We start from the raw sequence: 22,765 nt of genomic DNA on the forward strand, positions 1-22,765 counted from the left end.
TTGCTTTATAAATATTTATATTTTTTTGTTAATTGAACGTATCTGATTTTATCCGTGAAATAACTTGAAATACAATCCCTACAGTCACTATGAAGAACATTTTTTTTTTTATTGGGCACTGATAAGAATATCATGGATAATTTTTATCACACAACTTCCGCAGTCTGGATAATTTAACACAAGTTTTTGCAGGTGTTTCCTTTAAGGTAGTTACGTTTTATATGAAATAATTCAAAAGCATTATGTAATCTACTATATGCATGCATATACTGTTTATATATATATATATATATATATATATATCCAAATAAGCCATATATATTTTTGATACATTAATGTCTGGATTCTCTTAACGACGTCGGGATCAGAGCACCAGGCGAAATCACACAAGGACAAGAGCTTGTGACCGGCCGGGAATCGAACCCTGGTCGCCAAGCTTGTATACACAGTGACTAAACCACTTGCCCACGAAGAAAGATAAAAATCAATGACAATTCTTCTGTACTTATACTTGTCGAATTCAGGTGTTTTATACAAGCTTGCCGACCAGGGTTCGATTCCCGGCCGGTCACAAGCTCTTGTCTTTGTGTGATTTCGCCTGGGGCTCTGATCCCGAGGTCGTCAAGAGAATCCAGACATTAATGTATCAAAAATATATATGGCTTCTTTGAATATGAAAAACACGTTTAAATGTGCAAAATTTATCATTAATCGAATGCCAAGTCACAAACTACCAATTAGCTACGATGGTGAAGATGGGTTGATTTCAATTCTAAGTAAAAAGACACCTGAATTCGACAGGTATAAGTACAGATGAATTGTCATTGACTTTTATCTTTCTACGTGGCCAAGTGGTTTAGTCACTGTCTATGCAAGCTTGCCTGACCAGGGTTCGATTCCCGGCCGGTCACAAGCTCTTGTCTTTATGTGATTTCGCCTGGGGCTCTGATCCCGAGGTCGTTAAGAGAATCCAGACATTAATGAATCAAAAATATATATGGCTTATTTGAATATGAAAAACACGTCTAAATGTGCAAAATTTATCACACACACACACACACACATATATATATATATATATATATAGAGAGAGAGAGAGAGAGAGAGAGAGAGAGAGAGAGATATAATTCAGTTGTATCTGGTAAGTATAATTCAACAGTATCTGCTTAATTCATATTTCAACTTGTCTTCCAAAGCATAATCTACTTTTACCCAGTGAATCAAATGATCAAAATAGGAATTCGTAAACAGAAATTAAGAAAATTGAATATGAACATGACATCTGAGCATGTAAGGAAATTGTCTTTCTCTTATCTTTATTCTTTTTTTCACAGCAAAATGGAGAAGCTTGCACAATCCTGGCTGATGATCAAAATTATGTCTCTCGTGGTTCTTTCCAGTTACACAAATTCCATAGACGAGGAAGAGTAAGTTATAAAGTTAATTGGTGTTTCGTTTCCGCTTATAGATCACACACATTTGATCTTCATAAGTATTCGTCATTTAGAATGGGGTTCTCCTTGGGGGTGTTGACCTACTGGTTGCTATTAGCAGGTCTTTCCAGGAGGGAGTTGCTGGACTCCAAACCACTTTCTTTTTTACTCTCAGCTGACGCTGGAAACCTAGATCTTACATATATAACTTAACCCTTTTTCCCTCACCATAAGGTTAAATTTCAAGCACATTTTGCTATATATTTTTTTCAAATTGCTCTAACAGGCTTAATTTTTGTCCTAGAGAGGTCAGGTTGGTCTCATTCTTTTGGGAAATGCCGGAAGTTTCTCATAAAATGATCAAAAATATGTAAAAACATGTAATTAACAGTGTTTTGCAAGAACGTACCGGTACGTCCTTTGGGGGTGAAAGGGTTAATTACAATACTATTAAGCTACAAGATTCACTCTACGATATGTATGAATCTTAAACACGAAAGGAAAAGTAAAAAGAAAAAAAAAGTGTAATGGAGTTATTACTTTCGTCTAATTGGTGACATTATCGGACTCACAATCCTTGAGAGTCATGTGATGTCACGTATAAAACAAAATAATAATTCAAATCAGGCTTCTTTTTTCACTTTTCCTTTCGTGATTATGATTCATAATTTATGCTCATCACATGTCAACTGTCGTGATATCCACACACACACACACAAATATATATATATATATATATATACATATATATATATATATATATATATATAATCTATAGGGGAACATCATCTTTGGCTATTCCTTCTCAAGAGGAGAATTATATGCGAGTGTATATACATAAACATGTACACAATATACAGTATATACATACACACACACAAACATATATATATATATATATATATACATATATACATACATAAGCACAAAATAATATATAAATACACGTATACTTAAATACATACCCATATATAAATACAAATACACAACCATATATATATATATATATATATGTGTGTGTGTATATATGTATGTCCTAATTCGTGTATGTAGATGTCTTGTATATCAAGGTAAATGAACTCAAATTCATGAGTATTCCACAAAAACCTATGTGACTGCGTGGTTTGCAATGGCTGCATTTTGATAACGAAGGCAGTAGTTAATTGCCAGTGAGCATTAGATTTGACAAGACCCTCACCTGAGAGGGCAATTGTGTAATGTGTACTTACAAACGAACCTATTATAATAAATGAAGAAAACCCATATGCCGACGTCTCATTATCCGTCTGCACGGGTCAGATTTATATATATATATATATATATAGATATATATATATATATATATATGTATAAATATATATATATATATATATATATGGCTGTATGTGTTTAAAAACATACACACACTCATGCAATGGCTAAAATAACCCCTTGACCTATTTTAGAGGCCATTCTGTCTATAGCATATGTTATAAAATTCTCCCTTTCTCTACAATAATGTGTTCATTATATGTAGAAAATTGAATAACTTGTAAAAAAATGTACTTGATGTTTAGAATATCATCATAAATTAGACCCATTATCATTAAGATTACTATAAGCCAGGAATGACATTTATACTTATTTTTTACAGGCCTTCGTATTCCTATGATCTAAACGAAGTCATACAGCTGACATCGGATCGCCGCTTTGCGTTTCCAGTAGGAACTCTCATTTCCTTCACTCCATCCATATCTATGCCGATAAATAAGGACCTTCCTGAAGGGTTTTCCAATATAGCTTCATTGAGTCTTCCATTTATAAGTAAGTGGAAGAATGTAGGCTATGGTACAAGTTCGACTTCATAAAAGGTCTTTATAAGAATTTATTTTGTTTTGTTTTCTTGAAGGAAAGGTAGGTATTAGGTGTTGAGGCAGCATAGGTCAAGATCTGTGTAGCCGAGCCACGCCCAGCTATCAGGGCAAAACAACCTCGGACTGAGACTGTCGGAGAGATGACGTCTTGTCACTTTTTTCTTATTCGACGGAAACAAACTTTTATGCAAAGAGTTTGTTGTATATTAAGTTACAATAAATAACTGATGGAGATGAGTATGCATATATTCCGAGTACACCCCATCTTTCATTTTGCACGAATGCCCTTGTGGTGTATATAGCTGAATCCATGGTGCATTGTTTAGCAAATGTAAGAACGCTGCATCCTTAAAGTCCTTAACCTCTTTAAAAATGTAAAGGCAGGCTAATTCACCGATTTGATGACGTGGATGATATATGCCTTCATTAAGAACGACTTTTATTTCGAGTGCTAAGTTCAAGTAACATTTAGCAAGACAACACATTTAAAAAGGCAAGATTTTCATAAAATTATCACTTCAGTATTGAAGTAATACATTTTTATGTTTCATTTCTATAGGATCATGTATAATTTAGTGTTGCTTATCAAAACGTAATTAGAAACTTATTTAATTTGTGTGTGTATCTATCTATCTATCTATCTATCTATCTATCTATATATATATATATATATATATATATATATATATATATATATATATATATATATATATATATATATATATATATTCGTCAGACTTTCACGAAATTAATACATTCCCATGAAGAGAAAATGAATCTTCGTATATATATATCATCTGCATTTATGTTATTTGTTTTTTCTGAAACAATTATTGATGATTAGTTTACCTTATATATAATGTATGTATGTATGCATATACATATACATATATATACATATATATGTAATATATATACATACATACATATATATATATATATATATATACATATATATATGTGTGTGTATGTGTGTGTAGGAGAGAGAGAGAGAGAGAGAGAGAGAGAGAGAGAGAGAGAGAGAGTAGAGCATAATACATGCCATTAAGTATGTTGTGCTTAGTTCATTAAAGATGGTAGATTTAACAACTTCATCTTTCCTTTGTTATGGCCAGTAATTGGAGCTTTTGTCCTCTCAGTAGATTTATCTGTTGTTATGATCTGTATTATTCAATGGGATTATCCTTGATCAAACGATAAAACTCGACATAAGCTCTTGATATTTTCCTTAATATATCTATAAATAATATCATTTTGGATGTTTAGGATAACACATAATTATATATATATATATATATATATATATATCATATATATATATATATATATATATATGATTGTGTGTGTGTGTGTGTGTATATGCATAATTCAGCACTTTCAATATAATTGTTCTAGTTCCTAAATTAAACTGAAAATGTATATAAAGATATGGATGCGGGAAAGCATCGTTAATTCTGAATCAAGAAAGTGACATCAAATCACGAAGAGAAAGACAATATGTTAGTTTCACCTGCTTATATTCTTAAGAGTGGTTAAACGTTTTTCTATCCACAGTAAATTGTGATGACCTCGGAATGACTTCAGAGGAGAACACATGGGGAAGGAAAAAGCAAGATATAGCAGCACAAAGCGTAGGCAACCTTGCCGGAGGAGACAGGTGAGTGAGTTAATACTACTAGTCAAACGAGCATCACTTAGTTGTTAATTTCACTTGTGCATATCTCTGATCTGAATTCAAAAGACCATTCATAGATCATCAGTTTCCTGAAGGTCACACGCTTCATGCATAGACATGACCTAGAATTAGTTCAAGTTCGGCTACCAGGAATTAAGCTCATATAGACCTATTTCAAATCTATCCTTTGTTTCAAAAGTGCTTGAATATGTAATTCTTGAACAACTAGTCTGCCACTTTGAAGTAATAGAAGCTTTGCCTGACAACCAATCTTCTTACAGAAAACTATACTCTACGGAGACAACCATCGGCTCTGTTGTAAACGATATGCTATAAATGATGTATGAAAATAAATGTAGTATCTTAATAGGCTCGATCTCAGTGCTGCTTTTGATACAGTGGTGCATGAACTGCTACTAAAAGATCTACGATCCATCGGTGTTGAGGATCAAACCTTTGAATACCTAAACGACTACTTAGTTGATGAAATTACTGTGTACAAATTGGAAACTCTTATTCATCATATGAACCCTTAAACAGGGGGGTATCCCAGGGGAGTGTACTTGGCCCAATCTTATTCTGCATCTATACTATTGGTCTATCGAAAATGCTACAGAGGCATGGCATGAAGTTTAAACTATCTGCAGATAACACACAATTTTACTTCTCCATAAATGATATACGTGACACTACTGAAACTCTAAACCGAATCCTTGATAGTGTTAGAGAATGGATGACATTTAAACAACTAAAATCAAATGAAAACAAAACTGAATTCATGGTGGTGGGCAAGAGAAACAGCGTGAGAAACTTAGGTGATATTCAAATGAAGATAAATAATGATTCGGTGCCGATATCTAGTAAAGGTCGAGATCTAGGTGTATTTCTTGACTCTAAATGCCCAAATAAATAATATAATAAAAACTGCTGCTTATCATCGAAGAAATTTGCGTTTATAAAAAGTACCTGGACGAAAATTCTGTAAAGAAACTTGTGATAAGCTGTGTTATTACCAGGATTGATTACTGTAACTCTTATCTATTACAATTTACCAAAAGTGTAACTTAAGAAATTACAAAACATAACAAACAGAGGAGCAAGACTGATAACAGATGTCCCATCTAGGGAAAGGATCACCCTTATACTAATCGATTTACACTGGCTGCCGATTAAAGTGAGAATTAAATTTAAAATATGTACAATAACCCACCAAGTTATCATAACCGGGCGTCCAAAATATTTAAGAGAGCTGCTACATATTGCGCACCCAACAAATCGTGTTGACACAAGAATAGTTACAGATGGCTTCAAACTCTTGGAACCTAGATATACAGAATATCTACTGTACGCTCCAGAGCCCTTAAATATGCGGCCCCGAGACTATATAATAAGCTCCCACGAAACATTCGAATGATTGAAGACATGAAGGCTTTCAAGAGGACACTGAAGACCTTCATATTTCACGAGTCCTTTGACTGTGACGATTTAACAGTAAAAGAATAATTCGCGATATGAAACGTTGAATACTCTGAAAGAACAAGGTAAAACAACAATGGAGGTGCTGTAGAGAGTGGGGTTCCCCTGCTGTATGGGACCAGAAAAGCAGCCATCAAAGTAAAGTAATGATTTCCACTTCTTTATCTTGCAGGGAAGTCTTGTACAAGACGGTGGAGCATAACCTCAACACCGTGGGGATCAACGGGAAAGCCTGTATGCTGAGGGCCATTTGCGAAATGTTTGTCGAACCTTTGGAGCATCATGGCTTGATAGGGGAATTTATTGAAGTTTTCTTCAGGTAAGATAAACAGGAGCTTGTTATTAATGAATGATTACATGATTATGCAGTGAGAATTCACAAAGTATTTTCAACAAGTTATAACCAGTTGTTTGTTTTTTAAATAGTTCTAATTTCTTTGCAGTCTATGCTAATATTTTACGACAACCGAATTATAAGGATTGAGAAGTTCAATTAGATGTGCTGTTGAATTTTGATCTGGAAATTTTATTGTAATTTATTTCTAACCTTGATATGCTTTGTTAGGCAGTATTGACTGACGGCTCTAGCATGAGGGCCCATTTTAATCAACCGCCTTGACTGAATATATTTCTATTTATTTAGATGAAATTTTTTAGTATGCTTTAAAGCATTGCATGGCCTCTCTCTCTCTCTCTCTCTCTCTCTCTCTCTCTCTCTCTCTCTCTCTCTCTCTCTCTCTCTCTCTCTCTCTCACATATCCTGATATGATTAATTTCTTATTTCAGCCCAAGCCGTAAACACGAAAATGACGAAAGACTGTCAGAATACACAAAAGCTGAATTGGAAGGAAAATCTACTGGGCGATGTGAGCAGTATCACGAAGCCTGTCCGTACTCTTTCTTCGTGTCGGGGTCAAGAAATGAGACACTTGCTTTAGATACTCGGTAAAGTTATTACTGTTTGTCTGTACCTTATATTTAACTTGACATTTAGAATATCATCATTAACTAGACACATTATTATTAAGAGTACTATATGCCAGGAATGACATTGCTTCATATTTTCTTACAGGCCTTCGTATTCCTATGATCCAAACGAAGTCATCCAGCTGACATCGGATCGCCGTCTTGCGTTTCCAGTAGGAACTATCATTTACTTCATTTTAACCATATCTATACCGATAGATGAGGACCTTCCTGACGGGCTTTCCAATAAAGCATTATTGTCTCTTCCATTTCCAAGTAAGTGGAAGAAATTAGGCTATGGTAGAAGTTCGACTTCATAAAAGGTCTTTATAAGAATTTATTTTGTTTTGTTTTCTTGGAGGAAAGGTATGTATTAGGTATTGAGGGAGCATGGGTCAAGAATTGTGTAGCCAAGCCACGCCCAGCTATCAGGGCAAAACAACCTTGGACTGAGACTCAGTCGGAGAGATGACATCTTGTCACTCTTTTCTTATTTGACGGAAACAAACTTTTATCAAATAGTTTGTTGTATATTAAGTTACAATAAATAACTGATGGAGATGAGTATGCATATATTCCGAGTACACCCCATCTTTCATTTTGCACGAATGCCCTTGTGGTGTATAGGCTATAGCTGAATCCATGGTGCATTGTTTAGCAAATGTAAGAACGCTGCATCCTTAAAGTCCTTAACCTCTTTAAAAAAGTAAAGGCAGGCTAATTCACCGATTTGATGACGTGGATGATATATGCCTTCATTTAGAACGATTTTATTTAGAGTGTCAAGTTCAAGTAACATTTTGCAAGACATAAGCTTAAAAAGACAATATTTTCATAAAATTATTACTTCTGTAGTAAAGTATTGGACTTTTTTTGTTTCAGTTCTACAGAATCATGTATAATTTAGTTTTGCTTATCAAGACGTAATCAGAAGCATATTCAATTTGCGTGTATATATATATGTATATATATATATATATATATATATATATATATATATATATATATATATATATATAAATTTCTACCTCATACTTGGGATCGAACGCTAGCCCCTTCTAATGAAAGGCCAGGTCGAAACCAACCATGCCACGAGAGGCCATAAAAGGAAATCGGAACCTGACGCTAACTAGCTGTCCGAGGATTTACCTGGCGAGACATCAGTCTCTTACCAGCGAGTTTTACCCGATTTCCCCGGCCCACCACGTGACACAATTGGTAGTAATTCATTCAAATTACCCCTAATGAGTCAATATGGATAAATATCAACACAACATCGTGTTCAAATAGAAATAAATTTCTACCTCATACTTGGGATCGAACGCTAGCCCCTTCTAATGAAAGGCCAGGTCGAAACCAACCATGCCACGAGAGGCCATAAAAGGAAATCGGAACCTGACGCTAACTAGCTGTCCGAGGATTTACCTGGCGAGACATCAGTCTCTTACCAGCGAGTTTTACCCGATTTCCCCGGCCCACCACGTGACACAATTGGTAGTAATTCATTCAAATTACCCCTAATGAGTCAATATGGATAAATATCAACACAACATCATGTTCAAATAGAAATAAATTTCTACCTCATACTTGGGATCGAACGCTAGCCCCTTCTAATGAAAGGCCAGGTCGAAACCAACCATGCCACGAGAGGCCATAAAAGGACATCGGAACCTGACGCTAACTAGCTGTCCGAGGATTTACCTGGCGAGACATCAGTCTCTTACCAGCGAGTTTTACCCGATTTCCCTGGCCTACCACGTGACACAATTGGTAGTAATTCATTCAAATTACCCCTAATGAGTCAATATGGATAAATATCAACACAACATCGTGTTCAAATAGAAATAAATAAATTCCTATGATCCAAAGGAAGTCATCCAGCTGACATCAGATCGCCGTCTTGCGTTTCCAGTAGGAACTCACATCTACTTCATACCAACCATATCTATGCCGATAGATGCGGACCTACCTGGAGGGTTTTCCACTGACGTATATTCGTCTCTTGAATTTGAAAGTAAGTGGAAGAATTTAGGCTATGGTAGAAGTTCGACTTCATAAAAACACTTTCTAAGAATTTACTTTTTGTTTTCTTGGAGGAAAGGTTGGTATTAGGTATTGAGGCAGCATGGGTCAAGATCTGTGCAGCCGAGCCTCGCCCAGCTATCAGGGAAAAACAACCTTGGACTGAGACACTGTCGGAGAGATGACATCTTGCCACTTTTTCCTTATTAGTCGGAAACAAACTTTTATCAAATAGTTTGTTGTATATTAAGTTACAATAAATTCGTCGACAGGTAAAAGTAACATTTCCGATCAACCATTTCGTTAAATAACTGATGGATATGAATACAACCCATCTTTCATTTTGCACGAATGCCATTGTGGTGTATATAGCTGAATCCATGGTGCATTGTTTAGAAAAAGTAAGAACGATGAATCCTTAAAATCCTTAACCTCTTTAAAAAAGTAAAGCCAGGCTAATTCACCGATTTGATGACGTGGATGATATATGCCTTCATTAAGAACGACTTTTATTTCGAGGGCCAAGTTCAAGTAACATTTTGCAAGACATAAGCTTAAAAAGGCAAGATTTTCATAAAATTATTACTTCTGTATTGAAGTATTAGATTTTTTTTTTTAAATTTCTAGAGGATCATGTATAATTTAGTTTTGCTTATCAAAACGTAATTAGAAACATTTAATTTGTCTGTGTATATATATATATATATATATATATATATATATATATATATATATATATATATATATATATATATATATATCGTCAGATTTTCATGAAATTATTACATTTCAGTGGAGAGTAAATGAATCTTCATACATAAATCGTCTACATCTATGTTATCTTATTTGGTTTTTTCCCGAAACCATTATTGATGTTTAGTTTATCTTTTATATAATGTATGTATGTATGTATATTCATATATATATATATATATATATATATATATATATATATATATATATATATATATATATATATATATATATAGATAGATATATATATAAACGTATATATATATATATATATATATATATATATATATATATATATATATATATTTGGGCTCAAGCCATGTCGTCCTGATGGAAGTTCCTATAGGGTAGCTTCCTAGGGTATATTACAACTACGGCGATATTCCCAGAGAATTTACCTTAAGGTACCAGAATTCTAACTCCTGGAGCGAATATCCCTCCTGAAAGGGATATCGCGACACATCAGAGGACGTATTCTTGACACGCCACATGGCAATCTGCATCCCGAACAGAGATTTTGTCTCGCAGGGGGCAGATGGCAAGAAACGAATTCGGGAAAGAAAAAGGGGGAGCCGCTCCCAAGGCTCCCTATCTCCCGATTCGTAAGCGTGCCTGGCGTCAATCCTGGCGCCATTTGTATTCCTTTTTGCGTAGCTTAACAACTCGGTGTTTTTTCCTGTGTTTCTCGCAAATCTTGGATTTATTCTACTTTTAATGGCTTCTCCGTCTTCGTCGGCCTCTGATAAGTTGAGTTCAATGTGTTTTATGTATAAATGTAGGCTCTTGGTAAATTTTTGAGTGATTGATAGGATTAATCTTTGATACAAGAGCCGTAGCCTACCGGAGGCGTCATGGACGCTGTCGCTCGCTAGGTATAAGTTTAGTTAGTCAGAACGACATTCCCGGTTGTTTTGCTTTAATAAATCTTAGCTATTTAGCATTACATAGGATTTCCTTTCGTGCTTAGTATTATTTTGGCGAAGTATTCGCCATTCTGGCCTACACTAGGCCATGTAGCCTAGTCGTTTGGTCCTAGTACTTCATGCATGATTTTAGTTTTTCCGAGTGTAATAAAAATTTTATTGAAGCTTTAGGCTATGTTTTATACATTTAAGATTGTGTGGAATATTTCCAAGATAATATACGAGTGAGTTTCGGTGATTTAGGTAATCGTTTCTCTTGGTGCCTAGGCTAAGTTGCTTATGGAGCCTTAGTATACTTTCTCATACTCCCCGGTTGCTTTCTTTTCTTTGGAGAAGGTATGCAATCCCTTTCCCTCTGTTTAAGCCTTGGGCTTATCCCTAAGTGGTTTTTTCCGAATTAATTTTCGATAAAACTATACTGGGGTGTTACTGTACCTTCCTGTTCCAGTAAGTCTGGTTCAAAGAGGGACAGAACAACAGAGTTTTTAGTCTGAGTCTGTGCTTGTCTGGCTTGGGGTAGAGTCTCCCTCGCTGGCCTGAAACAGACAAAGGTGGCTTAGCCTCCTTAGGTCACTACCGAAGGTTTCTGTGGATATGATTCCTTCTTTTGTGATCTAGCAGACTAGTCCTTGTTGCTGTTCTCGGGGGAGGATAAGTTTCTTTCCCTGGGAGTGGCAACACCTTCCTTGCTTTGGTGCTCTGGGAGCTGGCAAGTATTGCTGGCCTCCCCCCTTAGATCTCCCTTAGGCTAAGATAAGTTTCTTGGCTGCGGGTGATCCGTCACTAAAGCAATGTTGGTAGGACCCTCTTTTGTCCCTTCCCCCTCTATTTCCGTAATGGCCTAGCCATTACAGTACTGTACGTCGTTCTACATCTGGACCTAGTATAGGTTAGGATGTGGAATTGACTCAGCCCCCTGCCGGCCGGCAGAGCTGCCGGCCGGCAAGGGTCTTATATTTTGAGTGCTGCCCGGACATCCCTTGGTCCCTCATCCATGCCTGCCTTTAGAGCCAGATGGCATTGGCCAGGAAGCCTGAATTAGATTCTCCCCTTCCTTATATGCACTCTTTCGGATTGCCGGGCTTGGAGGTAGTGTACACTCTTATCCCGGCATCCATCCTATTTTTCTTCTAGTGCTGTACCCGACCCGGCTGCCAGCCTATGAGGCCAGCAGCCGGGCAGGTGTAGTCCTCTGGTTCTTTTGCTGCCGGCTGGCATCGGTCCTGTACCTTTGCCGGCCGGCTAATGTCAGCCCTTGTCTGCCGGTCACCAAGAGTGTGGCCAGCAGCTGGGTACTACCTTGTGTAGTTGCCGGCCGGCTGCCATTGCCGGCCGACATTGGCTGTTGCCGGCCGGCAATTGCTGCCGACCGGCACATGCATTTGAACCAGAGTTCTGCCGCCTTATAGCTGTTAAGTAGTATACTTTAAAGCTAGTTATGGTGTGTGCCAGCCGGCACGTATCTTCCTATACTGTACTAGTATTCTTCAGTATAACATATACAGTAAGAGGAAAACTATAGTATGGGTTTTGGTACAGCACTGTGTGTTCTAACACTTTTGTGTTTTCTTGCACAGTCCTTTGCTGTTGCCCTACAGATAGGAAAGTGAGTTCTTTCCTGTCTATTATCCAGGATTTTAAAATCATTGCTTAGGTGTGAGCTCCACCTGTTTCCTCTGGAAACTTTGCATTGGTTACTCTAGAAGAGATTAACCATTTGATTTTATTATCTGGAAGGCTGCAGCAATGGGTTGTGAGGGAAACACAAGTGTGTGTCTTTCCTTTCTGAATTGTTATGCTATACTATGCATATCCAGTGATACATAGTTCACTTGATACTCATGGAAATTTCTTCTCTTTACAGAAGGACCCCCCGAAGTGCGGAAGTGCTTTCTGCAACGTCCGCAGCAAGAACCTCTGCGGACATGAGTTTTGTAGGAGACACGCAGCATGCGCTGTCTCCAGGGATGATCTCCGGTATTGGGACCCTCAGGTATGTACTGTGTGCACTAACCTGATTACTGAGGCCTTTGATTCCCCTAGGACGGCGGAATCAAGGGATATAGCTAGGAAGAAGCTTCGTACCTGGGTAAGGGGCTTCCAAAAGAACACTTCTGGCCCTTATCTTCCAAGTGAGAAGATGAGGGCGTATCTTTTCCCTAAGGCATCAGCTGATGCAGTGATTCCCCAGCCTCAAGAGGAGATCCCCCAAGTTCAGATCCAGGTGGATGCTGAAGTCGCGGTCGCGATGCAAGACATCCAGTTAGATGACAGGATGTCTGATGTGGACGAGCGTCTGGAGGAAGACCTCCTGGCAGAAGCCCAGGATGAAGTTCAAGCCCCAGACGTTGTAGAGGAAGAGGTCGACGAGGTGTCGGCTACTCCGGTTCAGATTCCGGAGCCTATTCCCTCAACATCGGCCGGTCTCCCAGTAGAGCTGGGACAGGCCCTCTCTTCTATTGTTGGAATGATCCAACAAATGCAGAAGGAGAATCAGGAGAAGGCGGCTGCAATGGAACTGCGAATGCAGTGCCTTGCAGAATCACATGGGCCCCAGAAAAAGCTCAATGTGAAAGACCTTCCCTTGTGCTCAGATGCTAACCCATGGAGGTATGCTGAGCACATGCCGATGACGACGGGAAAGATCGTCATCTCGGATAAGCTGGGCTCAGTTCCCCTGGAGGAGGTGGAATTCTGGCCAAGCAAGGCATCATATCCGGACTGTTTTGTCCGGTTGAGGAAGGAACCAGCTTCAAAGGAGGAGACAGAGCCGAAGGAGGTCATAGTGATGGACCATGCTAAGGCTCAAGCTCTACTTTCATCCTCGATGAAAGAGAGGGGCTTCTCTAACTCAAAGGTAGCAGCATTGAACAGGAAGCTCCCTTCCTTTGTGTCCTTGCTTACTAGAGCCTTCCCCTTTTTACAGAAAGGGTTTGCGGCTGTACTAAAAGCAGTCGAGGCCGGCAAGCCTTGCCCCTCCCTAGAGGAGTGTAAACCCTTGTCGCTGGCCCTGCCTATGGACCACAAAGACTGGAAGGACGTCCATCTTACGTTCTCAGTTGGAAAGTTGGAGGCTGATATTGCCGGACGTCAGTTCGGCGAGGACCTCCCTAAGCTGTCTGACTTTCTTTTGCGAAGAGAGTTCGAGACAAAAGAAAGACTGGCTGCCTCAATGTCTCTTCAGACTACTCTCGAGACGATGGCAAGTGACCCCAAGGTCCATGAAATGTTCATGGTGGTGGCCAAGACTCATCTGGCCACAGTGACGAAGGACCTTTATGGCTTCGTCAAGGCAAGGAGAGCTTGTAGGGAGTTCGTGTTCACCTCGGCTACGGTGAGGCACGAGCCAAGGAAACTAATCTCCTCCAACATTTGGGGAAAAGACCTTTTCCCTACCGACTTGGTCAAAGAAGTTGTTGATAAGGCCGCCTTGGAGAATAGAAACCTTCTCCAGAAGTGGGGCCTGGCTATCAAAAGAAAGTCTTCCCCGGATGAGGGTCCTCAACCGAAGAGGAAGACTATGAGGACTAAGCTACCATCTCGGCCAGCCAAGCCTGTTAGACAGCAACTGCAACTGCAATTGCCATTGCCCCCAGTGCCCCAGATCGTGGCACAAACCCCGACCACTTTTCAGTGGGTACCCCAGGCCGTGTCGACACAGTCCATGGCATTCACCCCAGCGTTCGAAGGGCAGTCTACTTCCTTTCGAGCAAAGCCTAGAGGAGCAGCCAGAGGCTAGTCTAGACGCCCCTCAAGAGGAAGGGGATTCAGGGGTGGTCGTGGTCAGGAAGGCAAGACCTCAGGACGGCAGTCCAAGTGAGGTGATACCGGTAAGAGGGAGACTTCTGAAATTTTGGGATCAGTGGACCTTCGATCCCTGGGCCCACAGCCTACTCAAGAATGGACTGGGCTGGAGCTGGTACAGTACTCCACCCCCGTGCCTTCGGTTTTTCCAACACTCCACCCCCGTTATGGAGGAGTACGTTCAAGAACTGTTGGAGAAAAAAGGTGATCCGAAGGGTGAAGCCCATCAATTTCTAAGGGAGGCTGTTTTGTGTTCCCAAGAAAGACTCGGAAAAGCTCAGAGTCATTCTGGAGTTGTCACCACTCAACAAGTTCATAGTGAATTGCAAATTCAAAATGCTAACACTGCAACACATAAGGACCTTACTGCCCAAGAGGGCATATTCCGTCTCTATAGACTTGTCAGACGCCTATTGGCACATTCCAATCAGCCATCGACTCTCCCCCTACCTAGGGTTCAGGCCACAACGAAGACTATACGCCTTCGGAGCCATGCCATTCGGGCTAAACATAGCCCAAGGATTTTTACGAAGCTTGCGAGCGTAGCTCTCAAACAATTACGCCTAAAGGGAATTCAGGTAGTAGCCTACCTGGACGACTGGTTGGTGTGGGCAGCATCCGAGACAGAATGCTTGCAAGCTTCCAGTCAAGTGATCCAGTTCCTAGAGTACCTAGGCTTCAAGATCAACAGAAAAAAGTCTCGACTTTCTCCATCTCAAAAGTTCCAGTGGCTGGGAATCCACTGGGACCTTTTGTCACACCGTTTCTCCATCCCGGCGAAGAAAAGGAAGGAGATAGCGGGTTCTGTCAAGAGACTTCTAGATTCCGAAAGGATATCAAGACGCGAGCAGGAGAGGGTACTGGGCTCTCTCCAGTTTCCTTCGGTGACAGACCCAGTGCTAAGAGCACAGCTAAAGGATGCAACCGGAGTTTGGAGAAGTTATGCATCAAACGCGCGAAGAGATCTGAGAAGACCATCCGCTTCGGCTAAGTACTCTTCTCAGGCCTTGGTCCCAAGCCAGACATCTAAAGAAGTCGGTTCTTCTTCAGCCACCTCCCCCGTCGGTGACGATTCACTCAGACGCCTCGAAGGAGGGATGGGGAGGTCACTCTCATCGGAAAAAAGTCCAGGGGACTTGGTCCAAGCTATTCAAGACCTTTCACATAAAACTTTCTAGAAGCTATGGCAGTGCTCCTTACCTTAAAGAAAGTCTCCCCGCGTCACTCGATCCACATAAGGTTGGTGATGGACAGCGAGGTAGTTGTGAGATACTTGAATCGACAAGGATCGAGGTCACCACCTCTCAACCAGGTGATGTTGGCCATCTTCCGATTGGCGGAAAAGAAGAAGTGGTACCTGTCGGCAGTTCACCTTCAAGGAGTCCGCAATGTGATGGCGGACGCTCTATCCACGTTCACACCGATAGAGTCGGAATGGTCCTTAGACGCAGGATCATTCTCCTTCATTCTGAATCAAGTCCCAGAACTGCAAATAGACCTATTTGCGACGAAAGACAACAAGAAGTTGCCCCTGTACGTGCCCCGTACGAGGACCCCTTAGCGGAAGCAGTGGACGCGATGTCCCTCGACTGGAACAGATGGTCCAAGATTTATCTGTTCCCTCCTCACAACCTTCTGTTGAGGGTCCTCAACAAACTGAGATCCTTCAGGGGTAGCGGCAATAGTGGCCCACAAGTGGCCGAACAGCGTGTGGTTCCCCCTGGCATTGGAACTGTAGCTGAAGTTTGTACCGTTACCAGATCCAGTTCTGACCCAGCGAGTCCAGAAGTCAACTGTCTGCGCTTCATTACAGAAAACCCGAACCCTGCAGCTCATGATTTTCTCTCCCTAGCGGCGAGAAAGCGTTTCGGGATTTCGAAAGCCAGCATAGACTTCCTTGAGGAATATAAGTGCAAATCTACTAGAAGGCAATATGAGTCATCTTGGAGAAAATGGGTGGCCTTTTGTCAAGGCGAAGAATCCGCAGGAGATCTTGACAGACTTCTGCTTATCTTTCTTCTCCACCTCCATGGTCAAGGATTGGCAGCTAACACGATTTCAGCGTGTAAGTCTGCTTGGACAAGACCCATTCTATATGCCTTCCAGGTCGACCTAGGTAACGAGATCTTTAATAAAGTCCCGAAAGCCTGCGGTAGGCTCAGACCTTCAGCACCTCCAAAGCCCATTTCATGGTCTTTAGACAAGTTCTTCATTTCGCTTCTCTGTTGAGCAATGAAGAGTGTGCGTTAAAGGATTTGACACAAAAAGTTATTTTCCTATTTGCACTCGCGTCCGGGGCCAGGGTTAGTGAGATTGTAGCCCTCTCGAGAGAGGCAGGTCGTGTTCAGTTCCCGGATGGGGGAGAACTGAACCTGTTTCCAGATCCTACGTTTCTCGCCAAGAATGAGTTACCCACCGACAGGTGGGGTCCCTGGAGAATCTGCCCTCTGAAAGAAGATGCATCTCTATGTCCAGTAGAATGCCTAAAGGTCTATCTTCATAGAACTTCAGACTTCAAGGGTGGTCAACTATTCAGGGGAGAAACATCAGGCTCAAATTTATCTCTGAATCAACTCAGAGCGAAAATCACATATTTTATTCGCAGAGCGGATCCTGACAGTACACCCGCAGGTCATGATCCGAGGAAAGTTGCCTCATCCTTAAATTTCTTTAATTGTATGGATTTTGAACATCTCCGTTCATACACTGGCTGGAAGTCTTCCAGAGTGTTCTTTCGCCACTATGCGAAGCAAGTAGAGGAACTAAAGAGATCTGTGGTAGCAGTGGGTCGCGGTGTTAACCCTACTGTTTAACTCTGCGAGGAACAGTGGTCTTAATTGGGACGATTAATTCCAGGGTGAGTGTGTAGTTACATACTGTACTACAAACTAAGTGAGGGCACTGTGTTGCCCATGTAGACTGTTCCATTTCCAAAGGTGAACCTAGCATAAGTGCAGACATGTGTGCCGAGCGTTTCTAACGCTAATGTCATTGATTTGTAATACAGACTTTTATGACTTTGATACCTCGGTATCTTAAAAGTGGCATTTAATGTTTTTCTTTCAGACAAACAAGTTCTGTTTACTATCATACTTATGCTTAAAGTTTTGGGTTATCCTCTTCTTATGTATATATATATATATATATATATATATATATATATATATATATATATATATATATATATATATATATATAATTGTGGTTAACCTGTCTATTTATTGCCTGTCAATAAACTGGTTCTTGAGAACCTTGCGTCTCCTTCACCTGTGTCAATTTATTGGTATAATTGAGCATTCATTCTATGTATCTTATCTGGGATAATTCTGATAGAATTGTTCCTTTATGCAAGCTATGTTGCATTGGTTTATGCTTTCCCTTAACGGGAGGACCCCGTCCCATAAGGGGACGATGGCGGTTTTACTAGTTTCCTCCTATGCGGATATAAACCTTTGTCCAATACAAGTATTGTGCGGAGAACTGGTCGATATTTCATATTGACGCAGTGGTTCTTTACAAACTATGCTTTACTTAATATAGGGCGAGACCACTATATTAGCTTGCCTGGTATTCATACATAGGTATATGTACTCTTCGAGACTTTTCCAGAGTCTAGTAGGACTCTTCTCTGTAGGGGGCAGGAAGCTCTAACATGGTTTATAGTTAGTTGAAAAGATGTATAACGGTAACATCTTAGGTCTCTAGGTCTACTCGACCGGGAAAAATTACATCCGGGGAGTACGTGCCGTACTCCCCGGATGTTCTGAGAATCCACAGATACAGTAATGCTCTGGTATACTTCCATCAGGACGACATGGCTTGAGCCCAAAAAACAGATTTTGAGCGAAGCGAAAAATCTATTTTTGGGTGAGATGGCCATGTCGTCCTGATGGACCCGCCCTTGCCTTTCTAAGAAAGGGCTGTAGGACCCTCCCTACATACAGTATCTGTAGCACCTCGTGTACGCTACAAGGAATACAGATGGCGCCCGGATTGGCGCCAGGCACGCTTACGAATCGGGAGATAGGGAGCCTTGGGAGCGGCTCCCCCTTTTTCTTTCCCGAATTCGTTTCTTGCCATCTGCCCCCTGCGAGACGAAATCTCTGTTCGGGATGCAGATTGCCATGTGGCGTGTCAAGAATACGTCCTCTGATATGTCGCGATATCCCTTTCACGAGAGATACTCGCTCCAGGAGTTAGAATTCTGGTACCTTAAGGTAAATTCTATGGGAATATCGCCGTAGTTGTAATATACCCTAGGAAGCTACCCTATAGGAACTTCCATCAGGACGACATGGCCATCTCACCCAAAAATAGATTTTTTCGCTTCGCTCAAAATCCGTTTTATATATATATATATATATATATATATATATATATATATATATATATATATATATATATATACAGTATATATACATATGTGTGTGTGTGTGGAGAGAGAGAGAGAGAGAGAGAGAGAGAGAGAGAGAGAGAGAGAGAGAGAGAGAGAGAGAGAGAGAGAGAGAGAGAGCATAATACATGCCACGAAGTATGCTGTGCTTAGTTCATTAAAGATGGTAGATTTAACAACTTCATCTTACCTTTGTTATGGCCAGTAATTGGAGCTTTTGTTCTCTCAGTAGATTTATCTGTTGTTATGATCTGTATTAACCAAGGGGATTATCCTTGGCAGAACAATGAATTTAAAATCTCGACATAAGCTCTTGATATTTTCTTCAAGATATCTATAAATAATATCGTTCTGTATGCTTAGGAGTATACATATAAATATACATATACATATATATATACATACATATATATATATATATATATATATATATATATATATATATATATATATATATATATATATATATATATTCAGCACTCTCAATATGATTGTTTTAGTTCCTAAATTAAACTGAAAATGTATAAAAAGATAAGGATGCGGGAAAGCATCGTTAATTCTGAATCAAGAAAGTGACATCAAATCACGAAGAGAAAGAAAATATGTTAGTTTCACCTGCTTATATTCTTAAGAGTGGTTAAACTTTTTTTTTTTATCCACAGTAAATTGTGATGACCTCGGAATGACTTCAGAGGAGAACACATGGGGAAGGGAAAAGCGAGATACAGCAGCACCAAGTGTAGGCAACCTTGCCGGAGGAGACAGGTGAGTGAGTTAATACTACTAGTCAAACGAGCATCACTTAGTTGTTAATTTCACGTGTGTATATCTCTGATCTGAATTCAAAAGACCATTCAGAGATCATCAGTATCCTACTGAATTCACACGCTTCATGCATAGCCATGACCTAGAAAATGTTCAAGTTCGAAATCACTGACTTCCACTTCTTTATCTTGCAGGGAAGTCTTGTACAAAATAGTGGAGAATAACCTCAACACCGTGGGGATCAACGGGAAAGCCTGTATGCTGAGGGCCATTTGCGAAATGTTTGTCGAACCTTTGGAGCATCATGGCTTGATAGGGGAATTTATTGAAGTTTTCTTCAGGTAAGATAAACAGGAGCTTGTTATTAATGAATGATTACATGATTATGCAGTGCGAATTCACAAAGTATTTTCCACAAGTTATAACCAGTTGTTTGTTTTTTAAATAGTTCTAATTTCTTTGCAGTCTATGCTAATATTTTACGACAACCGAATTATAAGGATTGAGAAGTTCAATTAGATGTGCTGTTGAATTTTGATCTGGAAATTTTATTGTAATTTATTTCTAACCTTGATATGCTTTGTTAGGCAGTATTGACTGACGGCTCTAACATGAGGGCCCATTTTAATCAACCGCCTTGACTGAATATATTTCTATTTATTTAGATGAATTTTTTAGTATGCTTTAAAGCATTGCATGGCCTCTCTCTCTCTCTCTCTCTCTCTCTCTCTCTCTCTCTCTCTCTCTCTCTCTCTCTCTCTCTCTCTCTCTCTCTCTCTCCACATATCCCGATATGATTAATTTCTTATTTCAGCCCAAGCCGTAAACACGAAAATGACGAAAGACTGTCAGAGTATACAAAAGCTGAATTGGAAGGAAAATCTACTCAGCGATGTGAGAAGTATCACGAAGCCTGTCCGTACTCTTTCTTCGTGTCGGGGTCAAGAAATGAGACACTTGCTTTAGATACTCGGTAAAGTTATTACTGTTTGTCTGTACCTTATATTTAACTTGACGTTTAGAATATCATCATTAACTAGACATATTATTATTAAGAGTACTATATGCCAGGAATGACATTACTTGATATTTTTGTACAGGCCTTCGTATTCCTATGATCCAAACGAAGTCATCCAGCTGACATCGGATCGCCGTCTTGCATTTCCAGTAGGAACTGACATTTACTTCGTACCAACCATATCTATGCCGATAGATGCGGACCTTCCTGTCGGGTTTTCCAATGATGCAATATTGTCTCTTCCATTTATAAGTAAGTGGAAGAATTTAGGCTATGGTAGAAGTTCGACTTCATAAAAACACTTTCTAAGAATTTACTTTTTGTTTTCTTGGAGGAAAGGTAGGTATTAGGTATTGAGGCAGCATGGGTCAAGATCTGTGCAGCCGAGCCTCACCCAGCTGTCAGGGAAAAACAACCTTGGACTGAGACACTGTCGGAGAGATGACATCTTGCCACTTTTTCCTTATTTGTCGGAAACAAACTTTTATCAAATAGTTTGTTGTATATTAAGTTACAATAAATTCGTCGACAGGTAAAAGTAACATTTCCGATCAACCATTTCGTTAAATAACTGATGGATATGAATACAACCCATCTTTCATTTTGCATGAATGCCATTGTGGTGTATATAGCTGAATCCATGGTGCATTGTTTAGAAAAAGTAGGAACGATGAATCCTTAAAATCCTTAACCTCTTTAAAAAAGTAAAGCCAGGCTAATTCACCAATTTGATGACGTGGATGATGTATGCCTTCATTAAGAACGACTTTTATTTCGAGGGCCAAGTTCAAGTAACATTTTGCAAGACATAAGCTTAAAAAGGCTAGATTTTCATAAAATTATTACTTCTGTATTGAAGTATTAGATTTTTTTTGTTTCATTTCTAGAGGATCATGTATAATTTAGTTTTGCTTATCAAAACGTAATTAGAAACATTTAATTTGTCTGTGTGTGTGTATATATATATATATATATATATATATATATATATATATATATATATATATATATATATATATATATATATATATATATATATATATATATATATATATATATATATATATATATATATATATAGTTCATTAAAGATGGCAGATTTAACAACTTCATCTTTCCTTTGTTATGGCCAGTAATTGGAGCTTTTGTCCTCTCAGTAGATTTATCTGTTGTTATGATCTGTATTAACCATGGGGACTATCCATGGCCGGACAATGAATTTAAAATCTCGACATAAGCTCTTGATATTTTCTTCAAGATATCTATAAATAATATCGTTTTGTATGCTTAGGAGTATACATATAAATACACACACACACACACACACACACACACATATATATATATATATATATATATATATATATATATATATATATATATATATATATATAGATATTTATATATATGTATATATATATATATATATATATATATATATATATATATATATATATATATATATATATATATATATATATATATATATATATATATATATATTTAGCACTTTCAATATGATTGTTTTAGTTCACAAATTAAACTGAAAATGTATAAAAAGATATAGATGCTGGAAAGCATTGTTAATTCTGAATCAAGAAACTGACATCATATCACGAAGAGAAAGAAAATAAGTTAGTTTCATCTGCTTATATTCTTAAGAGTGGTAAACCTTTTTTCTATC

The 22,765-nt window shown here is 38.9% G+C and overlaps 1 protein-coding gene and 1 pseudogene across 1 annotated transcript in view; one reads left to right on the top strand and one right to left on the bottom strand.

The window, feature by feature from the left end:
- The window catches only part of LOC137630528 (AH receptor-interacting protein-like), a 305,169-nt pseudogene that overhangs the window by 111,525 nt on the left and 170,879 nt on the right, over positions 1 to 22,765 (bottom strand).
- LOC137630126 (uncharacterized) overlaps positions 1 to 22,765 on the top strand; it is a 32,182-nt gene that overhangs the window by 205 nt on the left and 9,212 nt on the right. Inside the window, exons 2-11 of the mRNA XM_068361589.1 lie at positions 1,335 to 1,427; positions 3,067 to 3,236; positions 4,841 to 4,943; positions 6,610 to 6,756; positions 7,224 to 7,382; positions 7,510 to 7,679; positions 19,961 to 20,063; positions 20,258 to 20,404; positions 20,878 to 21,036; positions 21,164 to 21,333. Coding sequence (XP_068217690.1) covers positions 1,339 to 1,427; positions 3,067 to 3,236; positions 4,841 to 4,943; positions 6,610 to 6,756; positions 7,224 to 7,382; positions 7,510 to 7,679; positions 19,961 to 20,063; positions 20,258 to 20,404; positions 20,878 to 21,036; positions 21,164 to 21,333 — 1,417 coding nt within the window. The 5' untranslated portion in view covers positions 1,335 to 1,338. The remainder of the gene's footprint in view (positions 1 to 1,334; positions 1,428 to 3,066; positions 3,237 to 4,840; positions 4,944 to 6,609; positions 6,757 to 7,223; positions 7,383 to 7,509; positions 7,680 to 19,960; positions 20,064 to 20,257; positions 20,405 to 20,877; positions 21,037 to 21,163; positions 21,334 to 22,765) is intronic.

This window comes from Palaemon carinicauda, chromosome 38, assembly GCF_036898095.1.
Source record: "Palaemon carinicauda isolate YSFRI2023 chromosome 38, ASM3689809v2, whole genome shotgun sequence".
NCBI lineage: Eukaryota > Metazoa > Arthropoda > Malacostraca > Decapoda > Palaemonidae > Palaemon > Palaemon carinicauda.